Raw genomic sequence first — 16,861 nt, 5'->3', positions numbered from 1 at the left:
GCTGCGAGTTGGATACTAAAGTATCCCTCGCAGCGAGTTCTAAACTTCATCATCGGATGCCATACGGCCTTCAATGATGAATAGGCCCCTAAAACAATTTTATAGTGTAATTGAGGTGCTGCCTCAGTGGGTGTTACTAATGATGTAGGGAGGCATGACCAGTGCTGTGGAGGTGTGGTCTGCACCGGGGGTGTGGTGTGTGTGTGTATATATATATATATATATACAGTGCCGTAGCAATGCGCTCCGGGCATTGCTGTGAAGGCAGCAGGGCCAGATTATAGGAGGGGCGAGCGGAGCGATCGTCCAGGGACCCCCACACCTTTGGGGCCCCCACACTGACGACAATAATGATTGGAAACTGGCCACTCACCCTGGCCAGCTTCCGGTCCCGGCAGCATCACAGCCTCACTGCCACTGTTTCACCCGTCAGTGGCTGTAAGGAAGTCCCGCCCCCTTGTTGACAATGCAGCGATTCGCGGGTGCACGGGTAGGGGGCGGGGCTTAATGCAGTGAAATGCCTGCCCCATCAGAACGGTTGCTGGGTTGCCTGCTGCAGCTGAAAGAGGTTAGTGTGCGAGCTCCCTTCCTCCATCTCTCTCTCCCCCTCTGTCCCCTCCTCCCTCTCTCTCCCTTCCTCTATTTCCCTCTTTGTCTCCCTCCCCATCCCTCACTGTCACACTCCCACCCCACCTCTCTCTCTCTCTCCCTCCTTGTCCCTTTCTCCCCCTCCCCCCACTCTCTCTTTACTGTATCTATATCTCTATCTTCGTCTACTAATATATATATTTATATATCTCAATTTATTTATCTATCTATATAATATATATACTGTGTGTATATATATATATATATATATATATATATAATCTCCCTCACTCTAAATCCTGCATTTTACTTTTTTTTCTCTATGGGGCCCCCACAATTTAGTTGCCCCGGGGCCCCCACAATCCTTAATCCGGCCCTGGAAGGCAGCATTGTGACCATCTGGAGCATGCTAAGGACACTCCAGGAGGAACTGCTGCAGACACCCTGATAGCCAGATGCAGGCGCTCTGGGTGCGCGGTGGTGCATCTTACAGAATGCTGTGCTCTGTGCAGCCGCACACCCCTATATATATATATAAATATATATATATATATACACACACACACACATACAAATGCCGCATTCCCCTTATATGCCATGAAACCCTTCCGTATGAGCTTCCACAATTGTTAACTTACAGCAAACAAAATAGTGATGAAGAACACGTCTCCCTTATGTGACACTTCATAGCTCTGTAAGACGGCGTTGATGAAATCCTCTGAGGCAGCTCTGATCATATTGCCTTTGTCTCCCCACATAATATACATTGTGTGAAGTGTTAGCAATGGAACCAGACAGCAGACTGTCGCTGTAATGTGCAATCCCTGGCAGTCACTAAGCTCCACCCCCATTTATAAATATGGGTACCAGGACAGATTTACACAAACTTGACATGACCTAATCATTGGCACTGAGCTCACTCAGGGGCCTATTTATTGAAGAATGTTTGGAGGTGTACCCTCAAATATTAAGGATCCCCTGACTGTATCTATGGGGGAACCCATTTTTTATTGAAAAAGCAGCCCCAATAGTTTTCAATGGGGACTGCTTAATTGTCAAATTTACCAAACCCCCAGTATGTGAAGCATCCCGTTGCTTGGCCCTGGTAACTAAAGCCAGCTACATATAGTATCAGACATTGTAGCCTATACTGTAGGGTACACTGCACAAAAGTATCCAGGAGAGGGGTCCTATGATCCCTCCTCAGCACTCTCTGCTTGCATATGCATGGTTAGCAGACCTGGCGCTGGAAACACACACACATACACAAACACACACAAGTATACACGTACACATACGTATACATACTCACTCATACGTATACATACACACAGGGGTGTAATTAGGCATTTGAAGGCCCCAGAGCAAAAGTTTGTGAGGACCCCTATGTACTGTATCACCAAATGGTGAAAAATGTATATAACACATGTAACTTTGATAAGGAAGATAGGCCCCCCTTAAGCTCTGGGCCCCATAGCATATGCACCCCTTGCAGCTATGGTAGTTACTCCCATGTAGGGATGAACATCGATGTTTTTGAAACATCGATGGATCCTGACCGATGTCGACTAGTTTTGCCATCGATGGCAGAGAACTATTGGTGAATGTGAGACGATGGTTTTCTATTTCTCAGCATAGGATTAAGCTTAGCCCTATCCCTGGCAGTCACTAAGCTCCGCCCCATTTTTGATTGGCCCTTGGCCCAACATGCCCCGGCAGTGGTGACCATCGAGGGGGTGCAAACCATCAATGGTTATTACTGATGGACACCCCACTGATGGCCATCCCAACGCCCATGAATACACATAGGTATGCATACACACTCATACATACACACACACACACACACACACAAATCATTAATCGATTCTCCTCACCATGAAGCCATTATGTAGAAATAACTGACCAGGCTCCATCCAGCAGCATCTCCTCCTGTAGTCTGGGGGCGGAGCTTGTGACTGACAGGCTCAGGACCCGGGGAAGGGGCGTGGCCACCACACTGCCTTTCTGTCTCACTGTGACTGATCTCACTGACAGGTGAGAGTGCGGAGCAGGGGTCGGAGGAGGTGGGGCCTGGGAGGACGGCTGCTGGCAGCCTGTGACAGGAAAAATTTTTTTTTACTGTTAATCCTGTCAGTCTCCTGTGGGCCTAGTTTCAATGGGGGATTTGGAACTCCATCTGCCCCATTATTAATCCCTAAGTGCCTTTTGGGGTCTTACTCTGGCTCTTCTGGGGCCTGACAGTGAGTTAAAGGCCCCTGATCTGCTAGTTTGGGCACTCTCTGCGATGGACAGACCTAACAGGGTGAAATGACACATATCCTCGGGCTCCCCGCTCACTGCAGGCCCCAAAGCCGCTGCATGGACTGATGATGCCACAGAAGTTATGGTGCATACACACGGTCAGATTTTCCTTCAGATTTTTACAATAACGATTTGAAAAATAATTTAATCGTTCTTATCTGAAAGAAAATCTGACATGTGTCCCTGCAACGATGAACGATGCACGTTCCCGTTTGTCAGATAACGACATCTGACATCTGATGTGTTTGCAGTCAGATTTGGTCGATTTTCATTCATTTTAATACAGTAAAAAATCGTTCATAGTTCGTAGTTCATGAAATCGTTGGTAAAATTGTTCAAATGATTCGTCGTTTATCGTTCACAGTTCATCGTTCTTCTGACAGATCTGACCGTGTGTATGCACCATTAGGTCCCTATCTGTTATTAATATTTAAAAGCTCTGAGTGGCGATTAATTACATAATATTAGCTTAGCTCCTCCTACTTCACACATATAAATGATGGGGATGTCAGTGCGAGACTGCTCTGGGGTCTGTCTTGGGACTCTAAGCAGACAGTCGATAGAAAAACACCCAGGCAATTGGAGAAGAGTCCACCTTGCTGACTACAGAGAGTGAGCAGAGGCTGATTTCTGGTCCTGCAGGTTCATCTGGTACCTGTAGTCCCACTAGCACAGCACAGTGTACTCTGAATTGCATCTGAGTGAGCGGTGTATCCTATCATGTGGTCGGCAGATTTGGTCAGATAAGGCCAATATTGAGTAGATTGTTCTCACTACAAATGATATATAAAAGGGCCCCAGCAGTGCACTTACTCATTCTATTCACACGTGTCCCGGGCTAATCACATTCAAGCTAGACAATCTCTAACAGGCTTCCTCACAGTGCACACAAGGACTGCTAGGTGAGGGGTATTCCATGCTGGATGGACAGTGTGATAAGTCACTATGATAGATACCGCAGCGCTGACTCAGCATACAGTCACATGTTCTCATAGATGTCAGATCATTGGACGAGCCTGTAATGGCGACCGAATTACGTGTGACTCAGAACCAGGCCCATAAAGTATTAATTGTCTCCCCCATCATAACTACATTCTTACTGGCTCTAATAGCAATCATTTCATATTGGCAACGTAATACAATTAATACATAATATTGGCTTATTAATCTAATTACTCATCAATGTATCCCCTTAATATATTACTTAAAAATTATTGCTACATTATATTATATATACTTTTAGTGATATTGTTTGATGCTGTCATTTCTTTCTGTCTGATTTCAGTGTCTGATTTATGTATGTACTGCTCATATGCCATTCTGTGATGTTTATATGCACATGTGCTCCCTTATATGCTATTGTTTCTTTTGTTGTTTCTTGTTTATGTGGTTTTATTTTACTTTTTTTTTTTATTGTGAAATGTGGAAAATCAATAAACTTACTTGATTAAAATATTATTGCTACATAATAACGGATATGTGGCCTCATTTGTCCCTATTTTCTAGCTGGAAATCTATGAAACATACTTCTTTTAAATGTAACAATTGCTGTGATGGGCGTCCCCCCAGCAATAAGCACGGGTATAGGAGATGAGGTTCTCTGCAGAATATAATTATTCCTACATGTATTATATAAATCGTATAGAGATATAAACCCAAACCAAGCCAGTCCTATAAGCTCTGTATATTTCTCTTCTCTATACAGGATGCAGGAGCCCTGCTTAGGTGAGGGCCTGTGATGTCATGTGCATGACATCACAGTGGCTCTGGCTGTAACATAGGCATTGTCTGACATTACCCAGAGTCACTGGTGATCTAGTTGCTCAGACTGTTTAGAGGCATTAATTTGTCTCTCACCAGATTCGTTATTATTGGCATTTAGCTTTGTCCTCTATTATTATATAGAAGGTAAAGGTGACCTTTTATATCCTCCAGTGCGAGAAACTGATCCAGGCAGCATCAGCTCAACATCCAGCATCGCTGCTGCGCTCAGTAAGGTGAGTGGTAGCTGAGGGGGGGAGGGGAGGACGGGTCTTGGTTAGAGCCTGAGAAATTGTCATGTTATATTTCCTGCTATAACCAATCCGTCATTATTTCATCTATCACCAGCTCTTATATATATCTGTCTGTATGTGGTAAACTTGGAAGAATCTGGTTATTTAAAGATCATCAGTGGTGTCATTAGGTGCACTTGTTGCATGGAATAGGGGCAATGCCAGTATCTTTCAGATTGTGACCGAGCATTGCACTTGGTGTCTGTATTGTTTCTAACTGTTCCTAATTTCCAGGGATAGTCCCAACATTTAAAGGATTGTCAAAGAACATTTTGTCCCTGGAAATTCTCCTAGTTCTCATTCTCAGTAATGACTAACAGCGCAATATAATCCCATTTCTCTGCATGTTGTAAGTGATCCTAACCGTGTATTATTCACTAGGATTAGTAAGTGAATATTGAAGAGCAGTATACAAGGCCTAGAGCATGCAATATTCAGTGACATCATGATGGCGATTGCAGTGCGCCACTCTCCTTAGAGACAGAATTGCACGTGAAGGCGCTTAGATGCAGCTGTTCATCGGCAAATGTTCCCTGAGACCTTTATACCAGTAACGCATGAATATTAGTCACCTCCATTCTGTGTAGCAGACTGATCTCCTTACAATATATTATATGCAGATTTATCTGTGCAAGTGTGTGAAAAGGAATAAATGAGTGTAATATTATTTCCTATCTGTTCCCCAGAGTCAGCAGTGGCAGTGGCCATACTTACACTAATAGAGAACGCTGCAATCCATATGGTCCTTATTTGCATAGTGATGCCATTGGCTTCAGCCAGTAACTCTCAGAAGATTGGCTGTTTATCACATAGTTAGGACACTGAAGTTCTGTGATTGGAATTTATAATGTATAAACTTATTATAGTAAATTGCTGTCTATATGTTGTTACATTATTATACCATATTTGACTACTTTTACTGGAATGGCCGGGAGGCTCCGAAAATCAGGTGGTGCTCCCGGCCGCCCGCACGAGAGGGCAAATCTCCCAGACTGGCCACCAAGCTCAAATCTAAATTGTAGGGAAAAAATAAAGCTGTCCAGCATTTGTGGGCTACATGCAAAAGCAGCGAGTACTGTATTCATCCTGCATGCAATAATAATAAGTGTATTTGCTCCCCTTGTATTGCAAAATGATTTGTTCCAGATACAAAATTACTTGTTTTTTATTTATTTTTTTTGCTTTGCTCCCAAATCACAATGTCTCTTGTGATAAAGATCATTTTATTTATTACAATATGTAATGAGGACTGATGGAGCTTTTTCAGCCTTTTGTAGAAGATAAACTTGTTGCTAAATGGATCCGGTCGGTCAGTAACCTAATTTCCCATCTCTCCCTGACTGACATTTGTATTCTGCATTTGACTGATCCAGCGTCCTATCCATCTATCTATATAAGATTTATTTATTGGTAATGGCATGTATGCATATTACAGGGGACATATACAGCTGGGATCCTTCTATATTAGAGAAGAACCTGTCTGACACAATATTTATTGATCAATGTCACCCATGTTGTTATGCTGATAAGAACTTGTATCTATAATTCCAAATATCACTAAGGACAGCACAGTCCGCCTTCCATTCTTCTTTTTACACAGGTAGATTTCCTATTCATTGTGTCTCCTACTGTGATGTCCCTCATAGCTTTTCTCTCATGCTAGCCAGACATATGATCACTGTAGGAAGTGTCAGTAAAGCAGCTTTGCTCTAAGTGTAACAACTAATGACTTTATGTGACTACAAATTTCCATTGTGTAACAGGGAGAAGAGCGGAGGAGACACTAATTACCCGGAGATATGGAGGAGAAATCTCCAGGCTTACAGGTACCTGTGTTCTGCAATGTGTTAGTCACCTCTCACTCTCAGCAACCAGACAGAAGTAGGACTTAGGGAGAGCCAATAGGATGTGTAACAGTAATACTAGCCAGTGCCCATATATATGAATGTAGGGGCAGGGCCACTGAGACAGCCACAGGGCCTGGGTACAGAAGGGGGAGTGGCCAAATTCAGGAGGTGTGGTCACACTCCCCATCGGGAAAATAAAGAGACAGCACACTGGTAATTAGTACCCAGTCCCCCTCTCTCCCGGGGCCCATGTAGGGAGGGAGGCATCATGCAGATTTCCACCAATATCAGTGTAATAACTGTATTTGAGTTTTCCTTCCTTAGGTGCTTTCTCTGTATGAGTCACAATATATATAGAGTCAGATTAATGGTTGCGCCTAGTTCATCTCATCTTCATAATCCAACTTTATATTATTTTATGAAATTTCCCAGTGTAGCTTTCCCTAATGGTGGCATCAGGAAACGCATCTTATTTTATTGCATTATTGCTGCAAAATGCAAATGAATGTGGAATAGTTGCACCAGATTTTTTCCCTGTGTTATATCTCCTGTCATGGCTGCTGTGACGATTGTCCTTTTCCTCCTTAGCATAGAGTCACGTGGATGCTGGTCAGTTCCGTGGTCTGTGCAGTATTGGGATCGTTGCAGGTTGGATACCACTCAGGAAACCTCAACTCCCCACATTCGGTGAGAAAACAGCACAATCACTGGCTCTTTCTGTTTTTCTTGTGTTAATCATTTTCAGCAGGAATTATGATAAATGTAATTGGAGTCAGGATATGGAAGAAATAATACGTAGAAAATCATATGGGGTTCATGTGTACAAATTATTATTATTATATGTGGGTTAAGATTGTGGGTAGGTATCAGCAAGGCCATAATTAGGGGTGTGTGAGCAGTGCCTCCAGTCTTGGGGAAGCAACATCGCTGACTCATGGCACCTGCATGTGGCCTGGAATAGCACCCTGCAGCCTGTAGACTGCGGCAGAGCTGTTTCATACGTCCTTAGGATAGAGATAGCCATCAATCATTGAGGGTTAACCAACATCGATGGTTAGCCACCGATGGTGGATGGTTTTGCCATCGATGACGGAGAACCAATGGTTCTTCACCATTGATGCTCAGAGCCCTCAATGGGTGTTTTTCTTTCTGCTTTGCGCCAAGACCCAGAACCTGCTGTAGCTTTGCCCCCTCACACAACTCGGAAATCCTCAGCCCCACCTCTAATTAGCCCATTGCCCATGAGTAATAAAGCAGGGATAACCATCGGTGGGAAAAACTATTAATGGTTTCGCTGCACAGGGTGGATTATACCCGTCTACGACCCTGGGTATCAGACGTGAATGGTTAGTACATTACAAAACTTTTTGATATGAAATACTAATTACTAAGGCCCTCATTCAGAGCCGTACGCTCTGAGCAGAGCGCACGCTCTGAATGAGGGCCGGGCTCCATTTTCATGGAGCGTCCTCCTGGACGCTCGTATAGCTGTGGGTCACCACCCACAGGCTATACGAGCGTGCTTTGTGATGGGCGCGATGGTCGAGACCATCGTGACCATCGAAATTGCGAGCCGGAGCCTGCGGTTGAGGTTTTCAACCGCAAGCTCCGGAGTGATTTTGGCTCTATCAGAGCCAAAATCACTCCCACTGAGATCACTAGTGATGTCAGTGGGCCGGCTTCTGACGGGAGGCGTTCCCGTGGGAACGCCCCCGTCAGGGAGGCACGCCCCCGGCACGCCCACAAAAGGGGGCATGCTGTCAATCAACATTGACAGCACGCCCCCTTTGATCGGACACAACGAGCGAAGGACTTTCCTTCGCTCGTCGCGTCTGGCGCATGCGCACGACGGAGCTCCCTCCATCGTGCGCATGCTCAGTGCATAACATCGACCCACTTGCGAGCGGACAGCCGCTCGCGAGTGGGTCTGAATCAGGCCCTAAGATACTAGTGTAGATGAGTAGGGGATGCCAGCTCCTGGGTTACTATTAGAGCCTTTCTGGGCCTCTAGCCTCTAATCTCACACAGGAGAACCTTTGCCATAGACAGACGTGTTCCAACTGTCTGCAGGGCACATTGGGTGGTATCTGTTACTAGGTAGTTGAGATCCACATAGAATTGATACCAAGCTGTAATAAAAGGAATAAGTGCATGTATTGCTGTTTAGTTCCTCAGAATAATAGAATCTTTCTCCCCAGCTATTTGAGCAATTCTTTATTGGCTCATGCTGGACACGTTATGGGAAGCATATTTTACCACAAACCCTGACTATACTGTGGTCCGTGACGGTCAGCATTTTATACTTTGGGGCCTTTATATCAGCTCACTTTGCTTCTCGGATGGCAAATAAATATGGGAGGTAAGTTCTACTCTCTTTTAAGTCATTAATATTTTATGTTAATAGGATATTACTCAGTGCTGTCTGTGTGATGTTACTCAGTGCTATCTGTGTGACGTTACTCAGTGCTGCCTGTGTGATGTTACTCAGTGCTGTCTGTGTGACGTTACTCAGTGCTGTCTGTGTGACCTTATACAATGCTGTCTGATGCACAATGAGTGCTCTATATATAGTACATATGTAAATTGTGTAGTATATATGTAAATGTGAGGTAATACCTTGTCCTGGGGCCTGTTTCTGGTGCAGCGGCCTCTTCTCATTTCTCCTTATATTCTTTCTTTTATGGCTGAATTTAGACGGACGTCCATTGTGGTCACCAACGCATTCTCGCTGACGTCTGCGCTGCTGATGGGATCCTGCAAAGCAGCAAACTCCATTGAGATGCTCATTCTGGGTCGCTTCTTAATGGGCCTCTTCTGTGGCCTAACAATGACCCTGACACCTCTATACATTCAGGAGCTGTCACCCACTAACCTCCGAGGGGCCTTCTCCACCATCCATCCATTGGCCTTCACCATTGGCATCTGCATTGGGCAGGTAATGCACCTTCTATAATAACTGAGGAAAATACTTTGTCACACTGTGTAGTCTGTGTATATGACTGGTGTGATATAATGGAAATACTGACATCATGTACATACTGTGACCCCGATGGAGGGTTTGTCATTCTGTACTGATCTTTGTATGCAATGTATAATTATCTCCTGATCATCACATATCTTGTGTTATGTGCCTTGTTGTCTGATTGGCTGAGAACTCTCCTTTCTCCTGCAGGTGACAAGTCTGGAAAGCGTTTTGGGCACAGATAAATGGTGGCCTTTAATGCTCAGCATGTCAGCAGTTCCTGGTCTTGTGCAGATTGTGACCCTGCCCTTGTGTCCTGAGAGTCCCCGTTATCTATTCATCAACAGCAGGAGAGAAGAAGAAGCAGTAATGGGTAAAACAGAAGCTACTAGTCAGTAAATATGTCCATGTAGGATGATACGGGGACATATAGCTGTGTGATGTGTTAGTGATAAAGGGTGAAAGTCAGCCATTCAGTAGGATTCCTATGGTCTCCTCCATAATATATACCTGCATCCCGCTATGTGGGACAGTCTGCATCTATATATACTGTAGTAACCACAAGTCTGTGCAGCCTCCAGCTATGCAGCATGTGAGATAACTATGCAGTGGGATAGAGAGCTATTGTATGTAATGTATATAATAACAATGGTACAATGACACATACGTGTGTGGAACTTTGCTATGCAGTGGTGCATCATGATAGTCAGTGTAATACAGCTATTAGTGTGATAACCCATGTACCGGAACATTGTAACACAGTGACCAGAAGCTGTTCTTGTCTCTCAGGGCTGCAGAGACTCCGGGGGACATCAGACGTCTGGGAGGAGGTGGAAGATCTGTGGAATGAGGTGACCCAGATAATGAGGAAACAAGAAGTGACCTTGTGCCAGCTGTTCACTCAGTACAAGAAGCCAGTGTCCAGGGCCTTCATCATCACTGCCTGCACACAGTTATCTGGCTGTAGTGGAGTAAGTGCTTCCCTAGGAGAATTGCCAAGTGACCATGAGGAATAGATAAAGAAATGGGATATGGGCTGTAATGGCTGGTCAGAATGGCACTTGCTGGCGCACTGTGTAGAATATGGGGGACCATCCGGCTTAGTCACCCACAGATTTTAGCCTCTGAGCACCAATGGCCACCGGATGCTGGGAAAGGCTTTCTAGAAATTACCCCAGTCTTGTCTTGTTTTTTTTCACCCCAAGCTCCTGGCTCTGGGCTCCATCATGGAGCCTCCACAATGTGTTGGCCCAAAAGTGCAGCTGAGTAGAGTTTTAGGGGTATATGTAATAGCCTGTGGACTGCAGGCATTGCTGAGTCCTGTGTACTACTGCTCAATGTTTTTTAAACACTGGACATGCCGATGCCTGCAGTCTCCAGGCTATTACATACACCCCTTAGTCTCCCCTTTCGCAGGGGGGGCCCAGACCCTTAGATACGGTACTGACAGGAAGTAGTCACAATGCCCATTTTGATTGGATAAATCGATTGATAGTTGTTATTATTGTCACAGACCCAAATTAAGGACAGTGTTGTTGATAACTCCTAATTTGGCCAAGTCCAATATAGCCTTTGGCCAGCATGGTGTCTAAGGATGCACCAGTCTGTATTACCGTGAGCACGGGCGCTAGAAGTAGGCGTCTCAGTTCTTGCACATTCGGCCATTTTTCATGTTGGGAGGTCTGTGTACTTATAATTTGTCATCTTGTTCTTTCAGATTAATTACTACTCCACTAAGATGCTGCACAGCGCTGGCCTCCCTCATGCCCAGGAGATTGCATTGTCATTGGGTCTCATCAACATAATTGCTATCATCTTATGTGTAAGTGCTGGGGCACCAGTTCTGCTGATCCCTCAATATAGACACACAGGGGGTAATGTCCTGAGGAAGTGCCTGGCTGCATTGTATGTGTCATATATGGGATAGACTCTGTACTGTGGGAACATCTGATTTTATTACCAGATTGTTACTGTCCCTGGACAACACTGATACCTGCAGATGTGTCCACCTCTGATTTAGCCTCAAACACGTGTACACACCCTAAGTGAATTTGGCCAACACTTATACATCTCTTCTCTTCCCCTGTTTCTGTGCTAAAGGGACCACAGGCTGGTACAGAGTGCTAAAGGAGTCAGGGGCTTATACAGAGTGCTAAAGGGGCTATGGCTGGTAACGAGTGCTAAAGGGCTTATAGGTTGGCACCGAGTGTTAAAGAGGCCATTGCCTGGTACAGAGTGCTAAGGGGGCCATTGGCTTGTACAAAGTTCCAATAATGGACCATAGGTACAGGGAACCATGTTTCCAGCAGTATAACATGCATGTCCTTCTCTCTCTCCAGCTGTTGGCATGTTTCTGTTTTTGCTGTCTTCATGGGGAAACTAGAATGACACAAATCAGATCAGGGCCAGATTGTGCTACAGAGATAACCTGGGGTGACCAGTATTTCATCATCAAGAAGAACATTTCCTCAGAACATGCAAAACATATCTGTTGTCTTTATTTAGGCTCTTCTGGTGAAGAAGATGGGAAGGAAGACCCTGCTCATGATCGGGCAAGTTGCCCTGGCTTCCTGTAATATCCTGCTGGTGGTATCAGGGGCCACATTGGTGAGTCATAGAGGAGAACACATTACATATTGCTGACCAAGGACAGTATAGTACAATAGAAGCTATAAGTCACATTACTGCAGGAGGAGGTTACATGGTAGAGACTATGGGGTTAGTACAATTAGGTGCGAGTTTGCTTGTGCGAGCTGTTTTCATGGCAAACTCACACTGCATATTGCTGGTGTAATTTAATTCTAAACTTGCAATTTCCAGAGGAAATTCAGGTTTTTTTGTGTGCACCACCATGAGGGTGTAAAATGGTAGGGAAAATCTTTATTTTAATGTACAGGGAAACAGTGCAGAACCCCTTGGACACCCCTTCTCCCCCCCCCCCCCAATGAATAATTAGGCATTTTGGAAGTTTTCAATTAGCTTAATTGGCCCATTAATTAAATGTAATTTTTTGGTGTTAAACAAAAAATTGCCTCAAATTACCCCAAAATCTACTTTTTTGTTTGTTTAGGCACCCCAAATTTAATTAAAGTATTTTCTTAAATAAAAAATACTATTTTTTTTTAATAATATTTTAACATTTATTTGACAAATTTTAAAGTGGCCTCAAATTACCACTAAGGGCGGTATTCAATTAGTTTCGCGTAGGCGATAAAGTTCCGCCTGCTGAACTTTTCGCCTACATCGCATCTTCTGGACGTGGAAACTTATCGTGCGCATCCCCGCTATTCGCCGTATTCAATTCTAAAAGATGTGAAAACGCATCCCGGCGAATGTGAAACAGGTGAAAAGTGCTGACAGAATTGGGGAAACCAGCCTGTTACCACCAAAAAGATGCACTAACTGGGATCAATATAGATGTGCCCAAATACCCCTAATAAAGCTATTTGGGGTACTTAAGTTGTGTCAATTGCTTGTGTATTTGCACAAGTGGTGAAGAATGGCATTATGCAGTTTTTTTGGTGAAAATAAGTAGTCCTGTCTAATTTGGGGTACTTGAAAATGGGTGCAAGCATATTTTAAAGTCGCTAAATTGATATTTTAAAAAACTTCAAAAACGCACCTGAAGCAACCTGCAATCAAAAAAAACACACCCATACTTCCAGACCCCCAAAAAGTCTACTTAGCTACTTTGTACTTTTTGACCCCCAAATTCAAACTACTTTTTAGGGGTGTTCCTCACAGGAGATGGATAATGTGTTAGTGAGGCCAGGGCTGTATGTGACAGGGGCAGTGACATGATGTGAGGAGGGGAATGGAGGAGGCAGTAGGAAGCCACAGGCTGACAGTTATATAGTGGAAGTAGCAGGGTCCCCAGCAGCACATAGTATATCAGGAGATGGATAATGTTTTAGTGAGGCCAGGGCTGTATGTGACAGGGGCAGTGACATGATGTGAGGAGGGGAATGGAGGCAGCAGGAAGCCACAGACTGAGAGAAATATAGTGGAAGGAGCAGAGTCCCTCAGCAGCACAGAGAATATCAGGAGATGATTGATGTGTTAGTGCAGACAGGGCTGCATGTGACAGGGGCAGTGACATGATTTGAGGAGGGGAATAGTAGAATATGAAGCATTAAATTTAAATGTTGTAGAAAAAATAAATAATTAATAGATGAAGATACACAGCGAGTAGTTATTAGAACTTATTTTAATGATTTTGTTTCTCTCACAGCCAAGTCTAAGCTGGATGAAATACCTGCTGCTAGTGGCATTGTACCTTCTGATATTCGCCTATCAAATAGGACCAGGGCCCATTTCATCGTACATAGCAGCAGAACTATTCATCCCAGCCTTACGCCCTATGGCCATGGCGGTGACCAGCAGCTGGACTTGGCTCATGAAGTTCATTATAGTCATCAGCTTCCAAAGCCTCATGGTAAGTAATACCCCTTTTCCACCGATCACCCAGCTCCAAACCGGGACACTGAGCCTGGTCGGAGCTAGGTTTTACCTTTTTCACACCAGCGACTGGACACGGTTATTCCTGGGTCCAGCCATTCACACCGGACCTGGCTCTTCCAGCGCTACAGGGGACGCTTGGCGCTGATATAATCTCCAAGTGCTGCTGAAGCCAGCCAATCCGCCATGCCATTCACACCACACTATTACCCGGGTCCTTCCCAGGTTCGACCCTGGTAGCTACCAGGGTCAGAGTGCCAGGTAACTCGACCCAGATTATTTTTCTTAAATCCTTTTACACCAAACATAAACCCAGGTTTCCTCAGCAGTAACCCAGGTTATTTATTTGGTGAAAAAGGGGTATAAGTGAGCCTGTGTCACAGATGTGTTTGTTCTATGGAGAGTCAGACTCTCAGGTCTCTGGCAGTGAGCCCTCCTACTGATAGACCTTTACATGCCGACTTTTCCATGCTGTATAGTCACCTGTTACTGTGACTACAGCTGTGTGGATCTGCCGTCTAGGGTAATACATAAGGAATAAAATGGGAGTAGTGAAATTAGTTATAATATAACTTTAATATATAAATATGTAATAACCAATGTGCATATGGGAAAACCAATTAGCTCCCCAATTCTACATGTAAAGCTCTATATTATATTCCTTTCTGGTGGAAGCGCAGAACCAGTGGAAATTACATTGTTCCATACCTGCAGGCCCAGATATACGCTGCTTCCAAGCCGTGCTGGGGTTACAGTCCATCTGATGCCTAGGTGATTTATTTGTAACATTGTGCAGCTTATTTTGGTTACCTTATCTGTAACTTTGATATTACATTTTTATGCATAAAAACTTTCTCTATTACTAATTTTGCTGCCATTGGTCACATGAGAATTTCCCTGTAGAGATGCCAGTTGTGTCTTACTAAAGATGGAACCTCTATATAACCTATCCTCTATAGATACATATATATTCCCAAGTGTAAGTAAGTGATGCGTGTAGTGTAGAGCATAGCCCCACTCTCATTATTACTATTCTTCCCGCAGGACTTACTGGGACCCTACATATATGTCATCTTCGCCACAGTCCAGGTAGCAGCTGCTCTGTATACTGGGCTCTGCTATGCTGAGACAAAGGAAGACCATAGGCAGCCCAAGCCAGATGTGTAGGTGGTGGAAGAGACCCATGAAGAACAAGGGTGTTATCATCAGCCAGGGATGTCCTGGTCACTCACCTCTGGCAGTTTTGGTCACTCTTACCATGTCTGGCGGTGCTTTACCAAGGTGTGCCATTCTGTCCCAGTGTGCTATCAATCCACTCCCTGAGGTTCATGAGAACAGCCATGTTGTCTCTGATCAGGTGAGCACCAATGTCCAGTCTCTACCTGTCTCCTGTTCTCACATGACCACATCATCCTATCCCTGACAATGTGCTTCTTTACCTTACAGTAATCTCACTCACTAGTGAGTAAGTGCTACCTCTGATCCACTGCCTGAACCTGCGCTACTGGAGTCCTGCAAGCTGCTGCCTCTGAGTCTACTCCATTCACTCCGCAGTACTGCGCTGTATGCTGCTTCCAACCAGGACCGACCAGCCCGTGTTCAAGCACCGGCAGTCTGGCTCAACTACTGTTGCTCTGACTGGTCTCACTCTGGTTCAAACCTATGGTCCCACTCCGGCTAGTTGCTGCTATCTCCGGTTCCATTCCGGTTCAAGCCTGCAGCTCCACCCTGGCTGCCGCTCTCTCTGGTCCCAGTCCGGTTCAAGATTCCAGTTCCACTCCGGCCACTCTGCTGTTACCTCTGGTCCCAGTCCGGTTCAAACCTCTGGTTCCACAAATTGAGCGCGCTATATATCTTTTTCTCCATTCTGGTTCCACTTCTACGACGTCCGGTTGTTACCCGGTTCATCTATCATCCAAGTCTGTGAGTTAATCTGTGGTTCCAGCTTGTGGTAATCTGAAGTCTCCTGGTCATTACAAAGACATTCCTAGTGCTTCCAGTGCCAAGTCTTCTGCTACAGTGACTTCATCTACTAGCAAGTCCCCTGAGTACATCTCTCCTGCTCATTGCAGGTTCAACTGGACTTTATCCTCACTGTACTTTTTAATTCTGTAACTCATTACATTAATTATAATCAGAATTGCATCTCCTGACCTACTTTGGTGCTCACTACTTGCTATACCATCTATCGATGGCGGTTGTCCCTCTGTAGGTCCTCTCCTAGAGTATTGGGGGTTGTGCTGAGTTTCTGTTACATCGTTTGTTGTAGATTGTTGGGAACTGGGTGCTGGACCTAGGCTCCTCCTTCAGGGTTGAGAATCCGGTCACCCAGCTATGATAATCGGTCTGCAGGATCTGTTAGCAGATTTCAGAAGGGCTACCGATTATCTAAATTACTGTCCTGCCTCCTAAGTTGTACTGGGGGGCCCCTAGCACTGTTATCTTCTTTGTTTATTTAAGAGTTACAGGGCTCTATTTATCAACATTATTTTTACTAAAATAATGTGAAAAAGGGTGTTTTCACACCCTTTTCACATTATTTTAGTATCACATGAATGTACTAAAGGGCAATTGTAGTAGAATTCTCAAAATTCTACTCCAATTCCTAAGTATCACATTTTTTTAGTGAGCAGATCGCATTTCCCACA

General features: G+C 44.6%; 1 protein-coding gene across 1 annotated transcript; it reads left to right on the top strand.

The window, feature by feature from the left end:
• The first annotated feature begins 2,149 nt into the window (after positions 1 to 2,149).
• On the top strand, positions 2,150 to 16,551 carry LOC148453632 (solute carrier family 2, facilitated glucose transporter member 1-like). The gene is made up of 10 exons (XM_088461914.1): positions 2,150 to 2,194; positions 4,798 to 4,889; positions 6,710 to 6,772; positions 9,488 to 9,728; positions 9,966 to 10,128; positions 10,545 to 10,726; positions 11,473 to 11,577; positions 12,261 to 12,362; positions 13,987 to 14,190; positions 16,483 to 16,551. Exons 1-10 carry the CDS (start codon positions 2,150 to 2,152, stop codon positions 16,549 to 16,551), a joined length of 1,266 nt encoding a protein of 421 aa, XP_088318040.1.
• Positions 16,552 to 16,861: the final 310 nt, after the last annotated feature.

This window comes from Taudactylus pleione, unplaced genomic scaffold, assembly GCF_031769625.1.
Source record: "Taudactylus pleione unplaced genomic scaffold, aTauple2 ptg001123l, whole genome shotgun sequence".
In the NCBI taxonomy this organism is placed as follows: Eukaryota; Metazoa; Chordata; class Amphibia; order Anura; family Myobatrachidae; genus Taudactylus; species Taudactylus pleione.
The sequence above is the reverse complement of the archived record's forward strand: the minus strand, read 5'-3'. Positions and strand labels throughout refer to the sequence as shown.

What these genes read in the sequence shown, in the direction of transcription:
- LOC148453632 (XM_088461914.1), top strand. Translation starts at nt 2,150, where the DNA reads ATGTCGACTAGTTTTGCCATCGATGGCAGAGAACTATTGGTGAAT. An exon ending in AGAAGAAGAAGCAGTAATGG is followed by an intron (nt 10,129 to 10,544) that starts GTAAAACAGAAG and finishes CTTGTCTCTCAG; the next exon opens with GGCTGCAGAGACTCCGGGGG. An exon ending in AGTTATCTGGCTGTAGTGGA is followed by an intron (nt 10,727 to 11,472) that starts GTAAGTGCTTCC and finishes TTGTTCTTTCAG; the next exon opens with ATTAATTACTACTCCACTAA.